General features: G+C 42.8%; 1 protein-coding gene across 1 annotated transcript; it reads left to right on the forward strand.

The window, feature by feature from the left end:
• Positions 1 to 11,686: 11,686 nt before the first annotated feature.
• LOC116418308 lies at positions 11,687 to 12,130 on the forward strand. The gene is made up of 2 exons (XM_031933375.1): positions 11,687 to 11,742; positions 11,814 to 12,130. The coding sequence occupies exons 1-2, from the start codon at positions 11,736 to 11,738 to the stop codon at positions 12,128 to 12,130; spliced, it is 324 nt and encodes a 107-aa protein (XP_031789235.1). The 5' UTR covers positions 11,687 to 11,735.
• Positions 12,131 to 12,425: the final 295 nt, after the last annotated feature.

Here is a 12,425-nt window from a genome sequence, read left to right on the forward strand (position 1 = left end):
AAGAATGTTTTAGAATATAATTCAGTCAATTGCAATACAAAAATTACCTTAGCCATTGAAAAATATTTTAAGGAAAACTTAAGTTCCGTTAAATACATTTGTTCCAGTATTACATATCGTAATATTAATTATTGTAACGATATGACAATTTCCATTGGTTGGAGTGAGTACGGAAATTTATTAGTTTGTAAAATAAAAGTAATTATAGTCGACAGTAGCTTTGATATTTATTTCGTTGGAGATACTAACGAAATCATATACTTACCAGAACTTGGTATTTATGAAACCGCAAATTATAAAGGCAACACACATTTAAAAAAAGATTATTCAATTTTTCCTTTATCATCCTTGATATCCCCTGATCCACTTTTGGAATCCAAAATTAAATCCGTTCCTGTTTATGTCAGTAAATATACACCTTTCGGGGATGACATCTAATAAATCAGTGGTACAAAAAAATAATAATAATATAATAAAATCAACATTTTTATATAATTGTTTGCAATCGTTTGCAATTGTAAATATATCTAACGTTTACTTTTAAATACTTTTTTAAAATTGTTGAATTGAAAAACTATTTTTCAAATATATTTGCACGACTTTTGAAAAAGTTCTATTATATTGTACTTCGTAAAAAAGTAGTCAGTATTTCTTTAAAATTACCAATTTTAATCATATTACAGATGGAGTACAAATTCACAGTCTGCAACAATTGCAGATTAAATTTAATAAACAAGATGTAAAGGATAGTATTCTTGGAAAATTAGTTATGCAAGCTAATAGAATGTTCAAAACAAAAGGCACATCGGTAGTTGCAGAGTCAGATGGTTCGTTTATCGATGATGACGATACGTTGGATTGTTTAGCTGATGAGGTCCTCATGATTCTAGAAGAAAGTGATGTATGGAAAATCAAGAATCGCGTAGAGCCGGAAAATGAAAATAATCAGAACGTGATGAACAACAATGAAGAAAATCCTACTCCAGCTAAAAAATGTAAAACGTCTAATGCTGAAATGGAAGAGGTTGGCACTGAGAAAGTTGATGAAGAAAATTTATCAACTATTTTAAAGCCTTACACAGATTTCAAGAGTTTCAAAATACCATGGCCTAAACTGGATTATAACTTACTGCAAAAGTTAAAGAATGGGTGCGGTAAAAAAACAACTCAAAAATTCGTTTTGAACAAGATCGTTGATGAGTTGAGGGTGGTCAACAACCACATTCCTATTGACGTAATTTATCATGTTGCAGAAGTTTTGGTAGAGAAATTTCCAGATACTTTCGCAGACAAATGGGAGTCAGGTGAAGGGTTGATTGGTAAAGGAACTGCAACATCAATTTCAAAAATGAGAAATCGAAACAATTATTTAAATAGGCCACACATGGATAGTAATAATTTAAGCAATGTTTTAAACATTCCATTCAAAAAACAAAACTTAATAAAATGCCTACGAGTGGCGTGTCCGCAATGGCAACCTTTGGCATACGACACTGGTGTTACTGAAAATCTGCAGAAGAAGATCGTCTCTTTTTATTAGGGTTCAAGGAATTCAGAGAAGACGACCAAAAAATTTTCGAGAAATTAGTCTCCGTTTTATCTGATTCGTTTCCATTACAGAGATTGTTTTTAAACGACTTAAACAACCCACCAACATTTTAAGATATTCAAACAACGTGGCCTTGTTTGTTAGATACGTTCTACATGATGCTTCATTTCTCATTTTTAACTAAATGCACGTGTGAAGATGTACAAGAGGCAATAAAAAAAGATGTTCCAACTATGTTAGCGTATGGAAAATTAAAACAATGGATAGACATTGATGTCATTATTACCGAAGAACAACAATATCTTTCTGCAATAAAAATAATCTTTCAATATTTCAAAGAAGAGTTTATAACACTCGGTTAATACTTTTCTGCCGTGTTATAACCAGGGCCAGAAGGGCCCTGTTTATTGTAAATTAACGTCGGGCGTGCAGAAGGCACGGCTTGGCCGATTCAGATCATGCACGTGTTTTTACACGAGCCCGCGGAGGCAGCGTAGGTCGGGTCGTAGGAAATAACACACGAGAAGTTTAGATAAGGAAATGTATATTCAATTGTAACTATACACGGAGGTGCAAACGCCGCACACTTCGACGAACGATAAAGAGTGACGAGAGATATTACCCTGTCGACGTGAGAGAGTGAGAGTGCAGGTACTTACAACTCAGTAGTGGCAGTAGTACTTGACGCAACGGACGTGGTCCAGTCTCGGACGTGGAGATGTAACAGTTCGGACGGGCGTCGCAGCAACTCGTCAGTAACGCACGGACGAATATCGTTCGCTCTCGGGATGCTCGCAGGACTCACAACAAACCCGCGTATATAGTAGCACGAGCTACTCGTGTGGATAGCGCAGCGAGACTAACTCTAGTCGCGGCTCTCCCGGCCGTCGGCACATCGTTGTCATATCTCGCCAACGCTGTGCGGCCAGGCGGCAACCGCGCTACCTATGCTCTCACTCTCTCTGTCTCTATCTTGCCTCGTCTCTCGTTCTCACTCGTTTCGGCGCTCGTTGGCAGCTTGCTGAAACAATAATCTTATTACAATTAGTACATGATTAGCCGTTAGACATTTGACGTGCACTCGGCCGTCACAACACCCTCCCCCAGACGCTGTGTACCCTGACAGGTGTACCAGCTCGCACTCAGTCATGTCTAACTGGGTAATAAGAACTTGTTATAAATATCAATTTTTACAAGGAAAACTTCACTTTTTATTATCATCATTAATTAGATAATACAAATAATGAAAGAAGTAAAAAAAGAATAGTTCATTTTTAGTCTCTCGCCTCTCTTTTTACATACGGCCGTTGGCCAGTACGGCAGTCTTTTGCCTCTAAAAAAAAATATTAAGAGAGAAAGAAGAGAAATAAGAAAAAAACAAAATGCTTCATTGCACGGGATTGAGGTAAGGTACAGGAGGAAATGAAGTGGTTCGGCCGTTAGCCTGAGCTTCTTCTTCTACTTCTTCTTGTACTTGTCGCCGTACGTTAAGTCCATTCCATGGACGTTGAAATTGGGGCACTCGTCCAATCGAGCAATACCTCGGTATCCGCAAATGGGGCATTGCGGTCCAGGTTCTGTGTAAGTCGGCAGCCTGTTTTTCGCTCGACGCTTCAATTCACGGTTACGGTCGAACTCTTTGTTCAACTGTTCGTTGGTTAGAGTCGGCCGTTTCTTTACGTCTGTTGCTGCTGGAGCGGCCGTGGTTTTCGACGTCGTGTCGGGCTGATGGCTGGTCGAATCTGGCCTTACGGCTGTTGGAGCCGTCTTCGGGACAACCGGTGGCGCTGGCAATGGTTGCGGCTTCGCTTTGCATTTGGCCTTTAGAAATGCCACGGTTTCTACTAGGGTTGTGTCTCCCTTAGGTAAATCCGGCCGGTGGCCATACTTCTCCTTAATTTCCGACCCAATAGCGATGGCTTCTTCCAGCGCAGCGATCAGCTCGGTTCTGAGCTGCGTCGCTCGGTTTCTCGCCTGCTGTCTTCTGACTAGAGCCTGAGCGAACTGTGCGTCTTCTATCACCTGCAGTTCTTTCAGCAGAGCTTGCTCCTCAGTTCGATCTCGGTCGGTGATTCCGGGATAGCAAAGATCGACCGGTTGAGCAGTTCGCCTCCCACCTCTAATCCGGATGGGACGTTGGCCGGTACTGCTGGCGTGTCGTCGACCGTGTGACTCATCGACTCTTCGACGATTGTTCGTACAATCTCCTCTGCTAACTCCCTGATGTCGTCCATCTTGCGTTCAGTCGTCTATGTGGGAAGAAGGAAATTATGAGTGGAGAATGGGACGGTATACAGAAGAATGAAGCTCCCTAATCGCATGATTTTAATTGTCAACCGTACCCGCCGCCTTTTGCACTCGCGTTTTCCTAGGAGACAAACTATTCGGAACGTCACGCGGTTTATTTTTCGAACCTTTCGGTCTTCCGCGTTTCGCTTTGTCTACCACGACGCTTACGGTGTTTGTCGGGTTTACCATCTTCGCCGGTAGTGTTTTGCGTTTTACAAGTAACCGCGTTTTTCTCGGCCTACCGCGTTTTTTCGGTCGCTCGCTACTTGCGTTTTCGTTGCGATTCTTTCGCTTCTTCAATTTCTTCATTGTTGACGGACGTAGTCCTGATGTCCTCTACTTGATCAGTAACTTCACAGACGTCTGCTGCTGCGACAGGCTCACCGTCGTTTTCTTCTCTATTGGGATACTTTTTCAAATATTCGACAGCAGTCGGTCCATCAACCGTTCTGTTTCGGTCAACAAGTTCGTAAATACCTGGGCTCAGTATACGGCTGATTTTGAAGGGGCCGATAAACGGTGGAGCTAATTTAGCTGACACTCCCTCCGCTGCCGATGACAGTACTCTATTCTTCTTCCAGACTTCGTCGCCTACTGAGTACTCCACGTTTCGGTGTCGGCTATTGAAATATTTGGCCTGGCGCGCTTGCGCTTCTTGAGCGTTATCGTTAGCCGCTTCTTGGAGTTCTCTCAGCTTCTCCATCCTAGCCTTCCATTCAGATATAGCGATCTGATCTTCGTTGGCTATAGCTTCAATCTCCTCTTGTAGAAGCAGAGATTTGGGGTGGCTCGGCTGTCTACCAAAATTCAACATCGCCGGAGAAGTCTGGAGTGAGTCTTGTGTAGCCGTGTTCATACTGAATGCGAACTCTGCTATATGTTCGTCCCAGTTTTTATGATGACCCTCGATATATTCGCGGATCAGCGTTTTAATCGTGCGGTTCGTACGTTCTACGGTGTTAGGCTGAGGGTGATACGGTGGTGCGTACGTATGGTGTACTCCCCGTTCCTCTAGGAATTTATCCATAGCCTTATTTCGGAACTCTGTTCCGTTGTCGGAAAAGAAGACTTTTGGCGTTCCGAACCGTAGAAAAACCCGTTCATTCAAGTTCTTAATGATGGTCTGAGCGTTGGCCTTTCGTATAGGTATGCATTCTACCCACTTGGTAAACATGTCTTGAAACACCAGTAAATATTCATAACCGTGAGTAGACTTTGGTAGCGGACCCATTACGTTACCAGCAACTGTTTCCCATGGACGCGAGAAGTTGCGACTGCCCATCTGACCAGCTGGTTTCCTTTGTTCAACTTTCCATTGTTGACAGATCAAGCAGCTTCGGACGTAATTTGTCACATCTTTTTTCATCGATGGCCAATAGTATGACAGGGCGACTCTTTCTTGCGTTTTCTTGCGGCCAAAATGACCTGACGTCGCTTCGTCATGTCACTCGTTCAAAACTTGAGCTCTTTTCTCTTTCGGAAGTACTAATTTCCAAGCATTGTCATCTTCGAAAACATCATCGACGAATGCGTCAGGCCGGTAGGTATATAATTTTCCACCTAATAACTTCCAGCCAGGAAATTCTAGCGGGTTATCAGTTACTTCCTTCTTTAATTCGGTGTACCATTTGTCAGTTGTTTAGTCCTCTGGTGTAATACTCGCAATAATCGAACGTGTCTCTTCTGCGTCGTCTCCTTCGTAAAGTCTCGAAAGCGCATCGGGAACCACATTCATTGAGCCTTTGCGATGTTCGATCGTGTAATCATATTCCTGCAACTCAAGTGCCCATCTGGCTAAACGTCCAGTTGGATTTCGTAAATTACTTAGCCACTTGAGACTGATATGATCGGTAATCACCAGAAAATGGTAACCTTCAACGTACGGACGGAATTTTTGTATCGCCCAGAGAATCGCTAAACATTCACGATCGCTCGCTGAGTAATTCCGTTCCGCCGGAGTCATAGTGCGACTCGCGAACGATAACACACGTTCTTCCCCTTCTATCACCTGCGTTAAAACAGCACCAAGGCCTGTGCCAGAAGCGTCGCATTGTAGACAGAAGGTTTTATTAAAGTCTGGTCGGTGGAGAACCGGAGCGGATGCTATCAGCATTTTATTTTGCTCGAACGCGCGTTCTTGGTCCTCCCCCCAAACGTAGCTTGTTCCTTTCTTAAGCAGTCGATTTAAAGGTTCCACTATCGTTGCAAAATCTTTGAGGAACTTCCAGTACCACGACGACATTCCCAAAAACCTGCGCAGTTGTTTTAATGTCTTCGGAGTCGGGTACTCTATAATCGGAGCGATTTTATCCGGATCCGGACGAAAACCGTCCCTGTTGACGAGCACGCCAAGATACCGCACTTCCGATTGACAAAAATGACTTTTCTCGCTTTTTATAGTCAATCGTGCTTTGGCTAGCTTCGTCAGCACGATCTCTAAGACTTTTAAATGGTCTTGGAACGTTTCGGTACAGACGATAATATCGTCCAAATAGCTGTAACAGTGTGGTTCGAGATCGGGCGTAATCAAGGAATCGATCATACGCTGGAAGCAGGCACGAGCACCAGCTAAGCCGAACGGGAGACGTTTCCATTGGAACAACCCCATTCCCGGGACCTTGAATGCTGTATACGGTCGACTTTCCTTTTTTATTTTTATCTGATGGTAAGCGTTGCTCAAATCTATCGTAGATATGTAACGAGCACATTGAAGCTTACTCAAGATAGTATCCATGAAAGGTAGGGGGTAAGTCCTTACTTTGGAAACTTTATTTAATTTGCGGAAGTCGATGCACAATCGACGCTTTCCACTATTCCCCTTTTTCACCATCACGACGGGACTAGCCCAGTCGCTGAACGAAGGCTCGATGATATCTGCTGCTAGTAACTCTTACTTGAGAAAAGAGCATTTCTTCGAGTTTCTTCGAAACCGGATAGAATTTCTGCTTGGTCGGACGACATGTCTCTACCTCTAGATCGAACTCCACCAAGTTCGTAAAATCGAGCGGCCCATCATCTTTAGGAATTAACCGATCGAGTAATTCTTCTAACATCCGTTTCTGGGCTTCATGCAAATCCTGCAGGCCAATCGAAGCTAAGACTGGACGAGTGGATCCGTCTGTTACCGCTTCATAGGCGTTTATGACTTCGGTTGAATTTTCAACCGTTAACGTTCGTTCACGAGGGTTAAGCCTGGCGTCGAATTGTAGAACGAAGTCAGCACCTAAATTGCATCCTTCACGTAAATCAGGTACTACTAGCGTAGTAAGCGTCCTGGTTTGTCCACCGATCGTGAAGGGCAAGTCGACTGTTCCAGTCACCATTGAGGTTTTACCGTCCGCCATGCAGGCGACTATTCCGTCACATGGTTTTATTTCTGCGTTACATGCACTGGCTAGTTGTACGGATGTAGCCCCGATGCAAGTTTGAGTGGCTCCTGGGTCGTAAAGGGCCCTGACCCTGAATTCACCTACCTGCACCTGCAGCCACCAGCGCTGGTCTGATAAAGCAGCGTTACTACTGGTCGCTGCACAGTGTGCTATTCCAGTCGGATTTTGTTGTTCAGTCGACTGTGATGCCGAGATCCCTGAATTAACCTCGGGGTCAGTACGGATCTCGCTTACAGTTCCCCTTTGGCTTTTCCCGCACAATTGGGACACGTCTTCATCGTTAAGCCCGGTGACTTACAAGTCCAGCAAGCTAGTTCTCTTTTTTCCTTGTTTGCTGAGTCACTCGATTTTCCAGACGATTTATTGGCCTCCTTGGAGTCGGATTTATTTTTCACATCTGTCGGCACTGTGGACTTCGTCTGCTGATTTTCCGCAAATGTTTTCTTCTTACCCTGGGTAGATCTATTGGACCCTTTTTGGTTCTGACGGCCGTTGTTATCCTTCCTTGCTATTGAAGGGTAATTGTTGTTGACCCAAGTCTTGAACCAGAGGGGTGGCTCCTTTGCATCCGTTGGACAGATAGCTGCTATCGCCGGCTGATTTTTATTCTTTGCCTTCTCCTGTGGATTATAAGCCGCTCCTGGTAGCATAGATTTCTCCGGAGTAAGGGGTGGCTTGTAACATGATTTTGCTCTCGTCCGTTTCTCGGCACTCACAGCTTTACTCTTGAATTCGTTTAGAGTTTCGAATTCCATTCGACCGAAAATCTATTTTAACTCTGGATTCATATTTTGATATAAAATATCCAGCTGTTGTCGAACTGGTAGGGCATCCGGCATACGGTTGAATATCATGACCATGCTAACGTAGTAATCGTTTACGTCTTCGTGTGGTCCCTGCGTACGTGAACTCGCCTCCACAATTAGCTGTGAGCGCTCTTCGTCTGTCATGCCGTACGTTGCTCTGGCTTCCTCGCAGAAATCTTTCCACGTGTGCCATTTCGGACGTTCAACCCTAGCCCATTTCAATGCTCTTCCTGATAGTAAAGAGGTGGTGTGTGATAACGCGTCTAACAATTCTTCCTCTGAAATCCTAGGACGAGCTAGTTTCCTGCAACTTTCCACTAATCTGATGAACTCTTCTACATCTTCTGTTGACGTGCCTCCGAATTTTACATTCCATTTCCGTATTTTGTCGTTAATATCGGCGGAATTTTCTCTCAACGTATTTTGGAGGTTAGAGTCATAATATCCAGACGTATTAGTCTGTAGGTTGCTTGGCCCTCGTTCTGAGACCAGGCGATTCGGACGTATTGGCTGGTCCCCCTCTCTCCAAACATTCCCACTCCTTTGCTGGGAATCCCCAGTATTTTGTGGTTGGTTTATTCTATGCTGATCGCACGTCTGGTAACACTGGCTTTGATGACATGTCAGTACTTGTGCCTGTTGTGCCATTCTGTTCTGTGAAAAGATATTCCTCTCGTAACTCGACTGTGGTAACGTATACGGAGGCTGAATCGGCCGTAGTTGGCCAGGCGTATGGTTGTGTGGTGTCGACTGTTTACTTAGCCTTCGCTGAGGTTGCTGGTATATGTTGCTATCTTCTAATTCTGAAGTTGAGAAATTCTTGTTCGTTGGTTCGAAATACCTAGTCGTGTACGTGTCATTAAAATCTACGGTTTACTCTTGGTCTCTGCTGATGATGGTGCATCTTCTTTCGACCGTGTAAATTCTGATGTTCTTAAACGGGTACTACACACCGGAGGCTCTCTCTGAGCGCTGTTAGCTATGCGTAATTTCTTTATATATTCGCACGCCTCATCTCGTATTTTCTTATACTGTGCGATTTCGTCGTCTTTCTTTAATAGGTCGTCGACGACTCTTTTCGGTAAATTATACGTGCAGCCGTCGCTGGCTAAATACATCAGGAAATCGACGTTCGATGTTCTCTCTTGTTCATCCGCTAATTCTGGGGGATTCGCGTCTATTCTTATTTGATCTGAATTTTCGAGGCTTTCCTCAACAACGTCATTCCCTACCGTGCTAGTATTATCGCACGGATTACCACCGAAAATTGTTGCTAACGGTTGTCGAACCTGTTCTCTATGTAGCGGTTGACCGAACCCTATTGTTACTGGTTCCAACCAGCTGAATTCGTTTTCGACGCCGCTTAGATTGCTGCAATCCGTAGGCTGATACGTCTGTTGCTCCTGACTTTCGGCATCAGGATTACTGATTGCATTTCTTTGGTGCAAAATTCTTAGACTTATTTGATTCGCGTTCCGCTTTTCTTCTTCAAATATGCCGCTGACTTCCTGAGGGATATAATTCGTTATGTACGACACGCGTCGTGTCGCCCTAAATAACTCCTCCGAATTTAACAGGATAAGCGACGGACTGAAGTCTTCTGGGGCGTAGTCACCTGCTAGGCACCTAAACAATCGAAGAATTCTGTCTTCATCAGCCGCCCTATCCTGCAAACCTAAGAAATCTAACGCTTGACCTAACGTGTTCGTGTCCATCGATCTTACGTGGTCTTGTATCGCTACATGCGATCTGCTTAAGTCTATGTACGAGCCAGTTAAAGACATTGTGCTCATTGAGTATTGTGATATTTAATAGAAGCAGAGCCGAGTCAAATTCAGCACAACCAAAAAAAACTCAGGATTCAACAATCCAAGTTACTCTCGAAGTGCATTTAATAATTAGTTGTCGACACTGGAACACACGTTTGCTTTTTCGATTAATACGTGTGATTTAATTTTAATCGCTCAATTAAATTTGTATAACGGTAACAATACTTTGTTTTTGAACCGCGATAAATTGCCTGACAGAGCAAGTAATCACGCACGTTTTGTGCTACAAGTTTTAAAATCTGAGAAAGAGAAAAAAACTTACTAATTTTTAAAAAAAAACAATTCCACTTTAATAAATTATTTGTAAATTTAAATGTTACCAACTCCCTCTATCATGCAAAAAATTTTTTTTCTACGCGTATTCGAAAAAGCAATTATATGCCGGAGCGGCTGTGTGTTGATTGTATATGTATATTTATTCGTACGTTTCTGTACTCAACTACACAGCTATTTTTTTTCACAAAACCAGGCTCAAGATCTCGCGCAAATTTTTTAAATTATTATCGCGATTTATGCCTTAACATTCCTAATAACACAACAATTTTTTGAACTGCGAGATTACGGCTTAAACAGTAGTCAAGTATAAAAATTGCATCAGAGTGCAAAAAGAATTCTCAAAAATCCATACAATAGTTTGAATTCCTATACTGACTATAGTTCATCCGTCTCACTTGCTCTCAGCCAAAAATTCCCTGCCTAACGGGCGACACTGTAAGAATTCGAGCTCTCGGTTCGCGGCGCGCGATGTAAACAATGTATACGCTCGCTGCCGCTGGCCGCTCGGTCGTTGACCGTTTCGAATTTTGAAGGCTGATGCCTGCCGCTACAAAGTTAAACTGCCCGTATTATTCGACGCTGTCTAATACTTTCTACCGTTGCGGTCAGTTTTTTTCCCGAGTCTCACTTACGTCTACAATGTGTCGACACTGTAGCACGAGTAGCCGCTATACAATTTTTGTACACTCGCGAGTTAAATAGCTTGACCTTGACATACGTTTTGGGGCGCCATTTGTAACACTCGGTTAATACTTTTCTGCCGTGTTATAACCAGGGCCAGAAGGGCCCTGTTTATTGTAAATTAACGTCGGGCGTGCAGAAAGCACGGCTCGGCCGACTCAGATCATGCACGTGTTTTTACACGAGCCCGCGGAGGCGGCGTAGGTCGGGTCGTAAGAAATAACACACGAGAAGTTTAGATAAGGAAATGTATATTCAATTGTAACTATACACGGAGGTGCAAACGCCGCACACTTCGACGAACGATAAAGAGAGACGAGAGATATTACCCTGTCGACGTGAGAGAGTGAGAGTGCAGGTACTTACAACTCAGTAGTGGCAGTAGTACTTGACGCAACGGACGTGGTCTAGTCTCGGACGTGGAGATGTAACAGTTCGGACTGGCGTCGCAGCAACTCGTCAGTAACGCACGGACGAATATCGTTCGCTCTCGGGATGCTCGCAGGACTCACAACAAACCCGCGTATATAGTAGCGCGAGCTACTCGTGTGGATAGCGCAGCGAGACTAACTCTAGTCGCGGCTCTCCCGGCCGTCGGCACATCGTTGTCATATCTCGCCAACGCTGTGCGGCCAGGCGGCAACCGCGCTACCTATGCTCTCACTCTCTCTGTCTCTATCTTGCCTCGTCTCTCGTTCTCACTCGTTTCGGCGCTCGTTGGCAGCTTGCTGAAACAATAATCTTATTACAATTAGTACATGATTAGCCGTTAGACATTTGACGTGCACTCAGCCGTCACTTTATTGAGATCAAAAATTTATTACAATCAACGAGCATAAATACATAATTGATATAATTTCAGCCAAATACAAATCTCGATTTGGTACTTCTGTCAGAAAATCATCCAACAATACTGATGATGGGTAATAATAATATTATTTTTTAATATTTATATATACAAACCAACAATTTATTCGTTTTCATAATTTTTTAGAATCAGTTGCGGCAAATGATACCGATGTTGAAGGTACAGAAAATACATTGCAGTACTTCCTTTTTATGGAATGCAAACTCGACAATGAACTTGATTCATTTTTGGATGCAGTTATAACTCTTCTTGCATCTTATTACGTGTTAAATTACCTGTGGCCACAACAAGTCCCCTGCGTTTTAGAATGTTTGCAAATGCGGTACATGAAAAGTTTCAATGAGTCGACAAGAGGAAGATCGATGAAAGTAACTGAGAAAGTCTATACCTTTTTTAAAAAATTACAAACAGTTAAACCAGCAGCGGTGCTAATTACAAAATAATGTTATGTAATTATAACTTCAGTCATGATGTGATTTCTTATGTTAAGTGTTGTACTCATTCATAAATGAGAAAAAAAGCGTTATTTAATTATTATCGTTCCTATAAAAATATTGTTCGAAAACCATAAATACATTTTATATGCGCAAATCATTAATATACAAATATTGTATAGGCATGTAAGCAGTAATTTAGATTTCATTACTCGGTGTTTGTTCAAAATTATTTTTTAAAAACAACTTGTATGTTGTAGAAAATAGTGTTCTAAAACAACAAATCTACATATGTATGTATATT

The sequence above is a fragment of the Nasonia vitripennis genome, unplaced genomic scaffold (genome assembly GCF_009193385.2).
Source record: "Nasonia vitripennis strain AsymCx unplaced genomic scaffold, Nvit_psr_1.1 unplaced0158, whole genome shotgun sequence".
Classification (NCBI taxonomy): domain Eukaryota; kingdom Metazoa; phylum Arthropoda; class Insecta; order Hymenoptera; family Pteromalidae; genus Nasonia; species Nasonia vitripennis.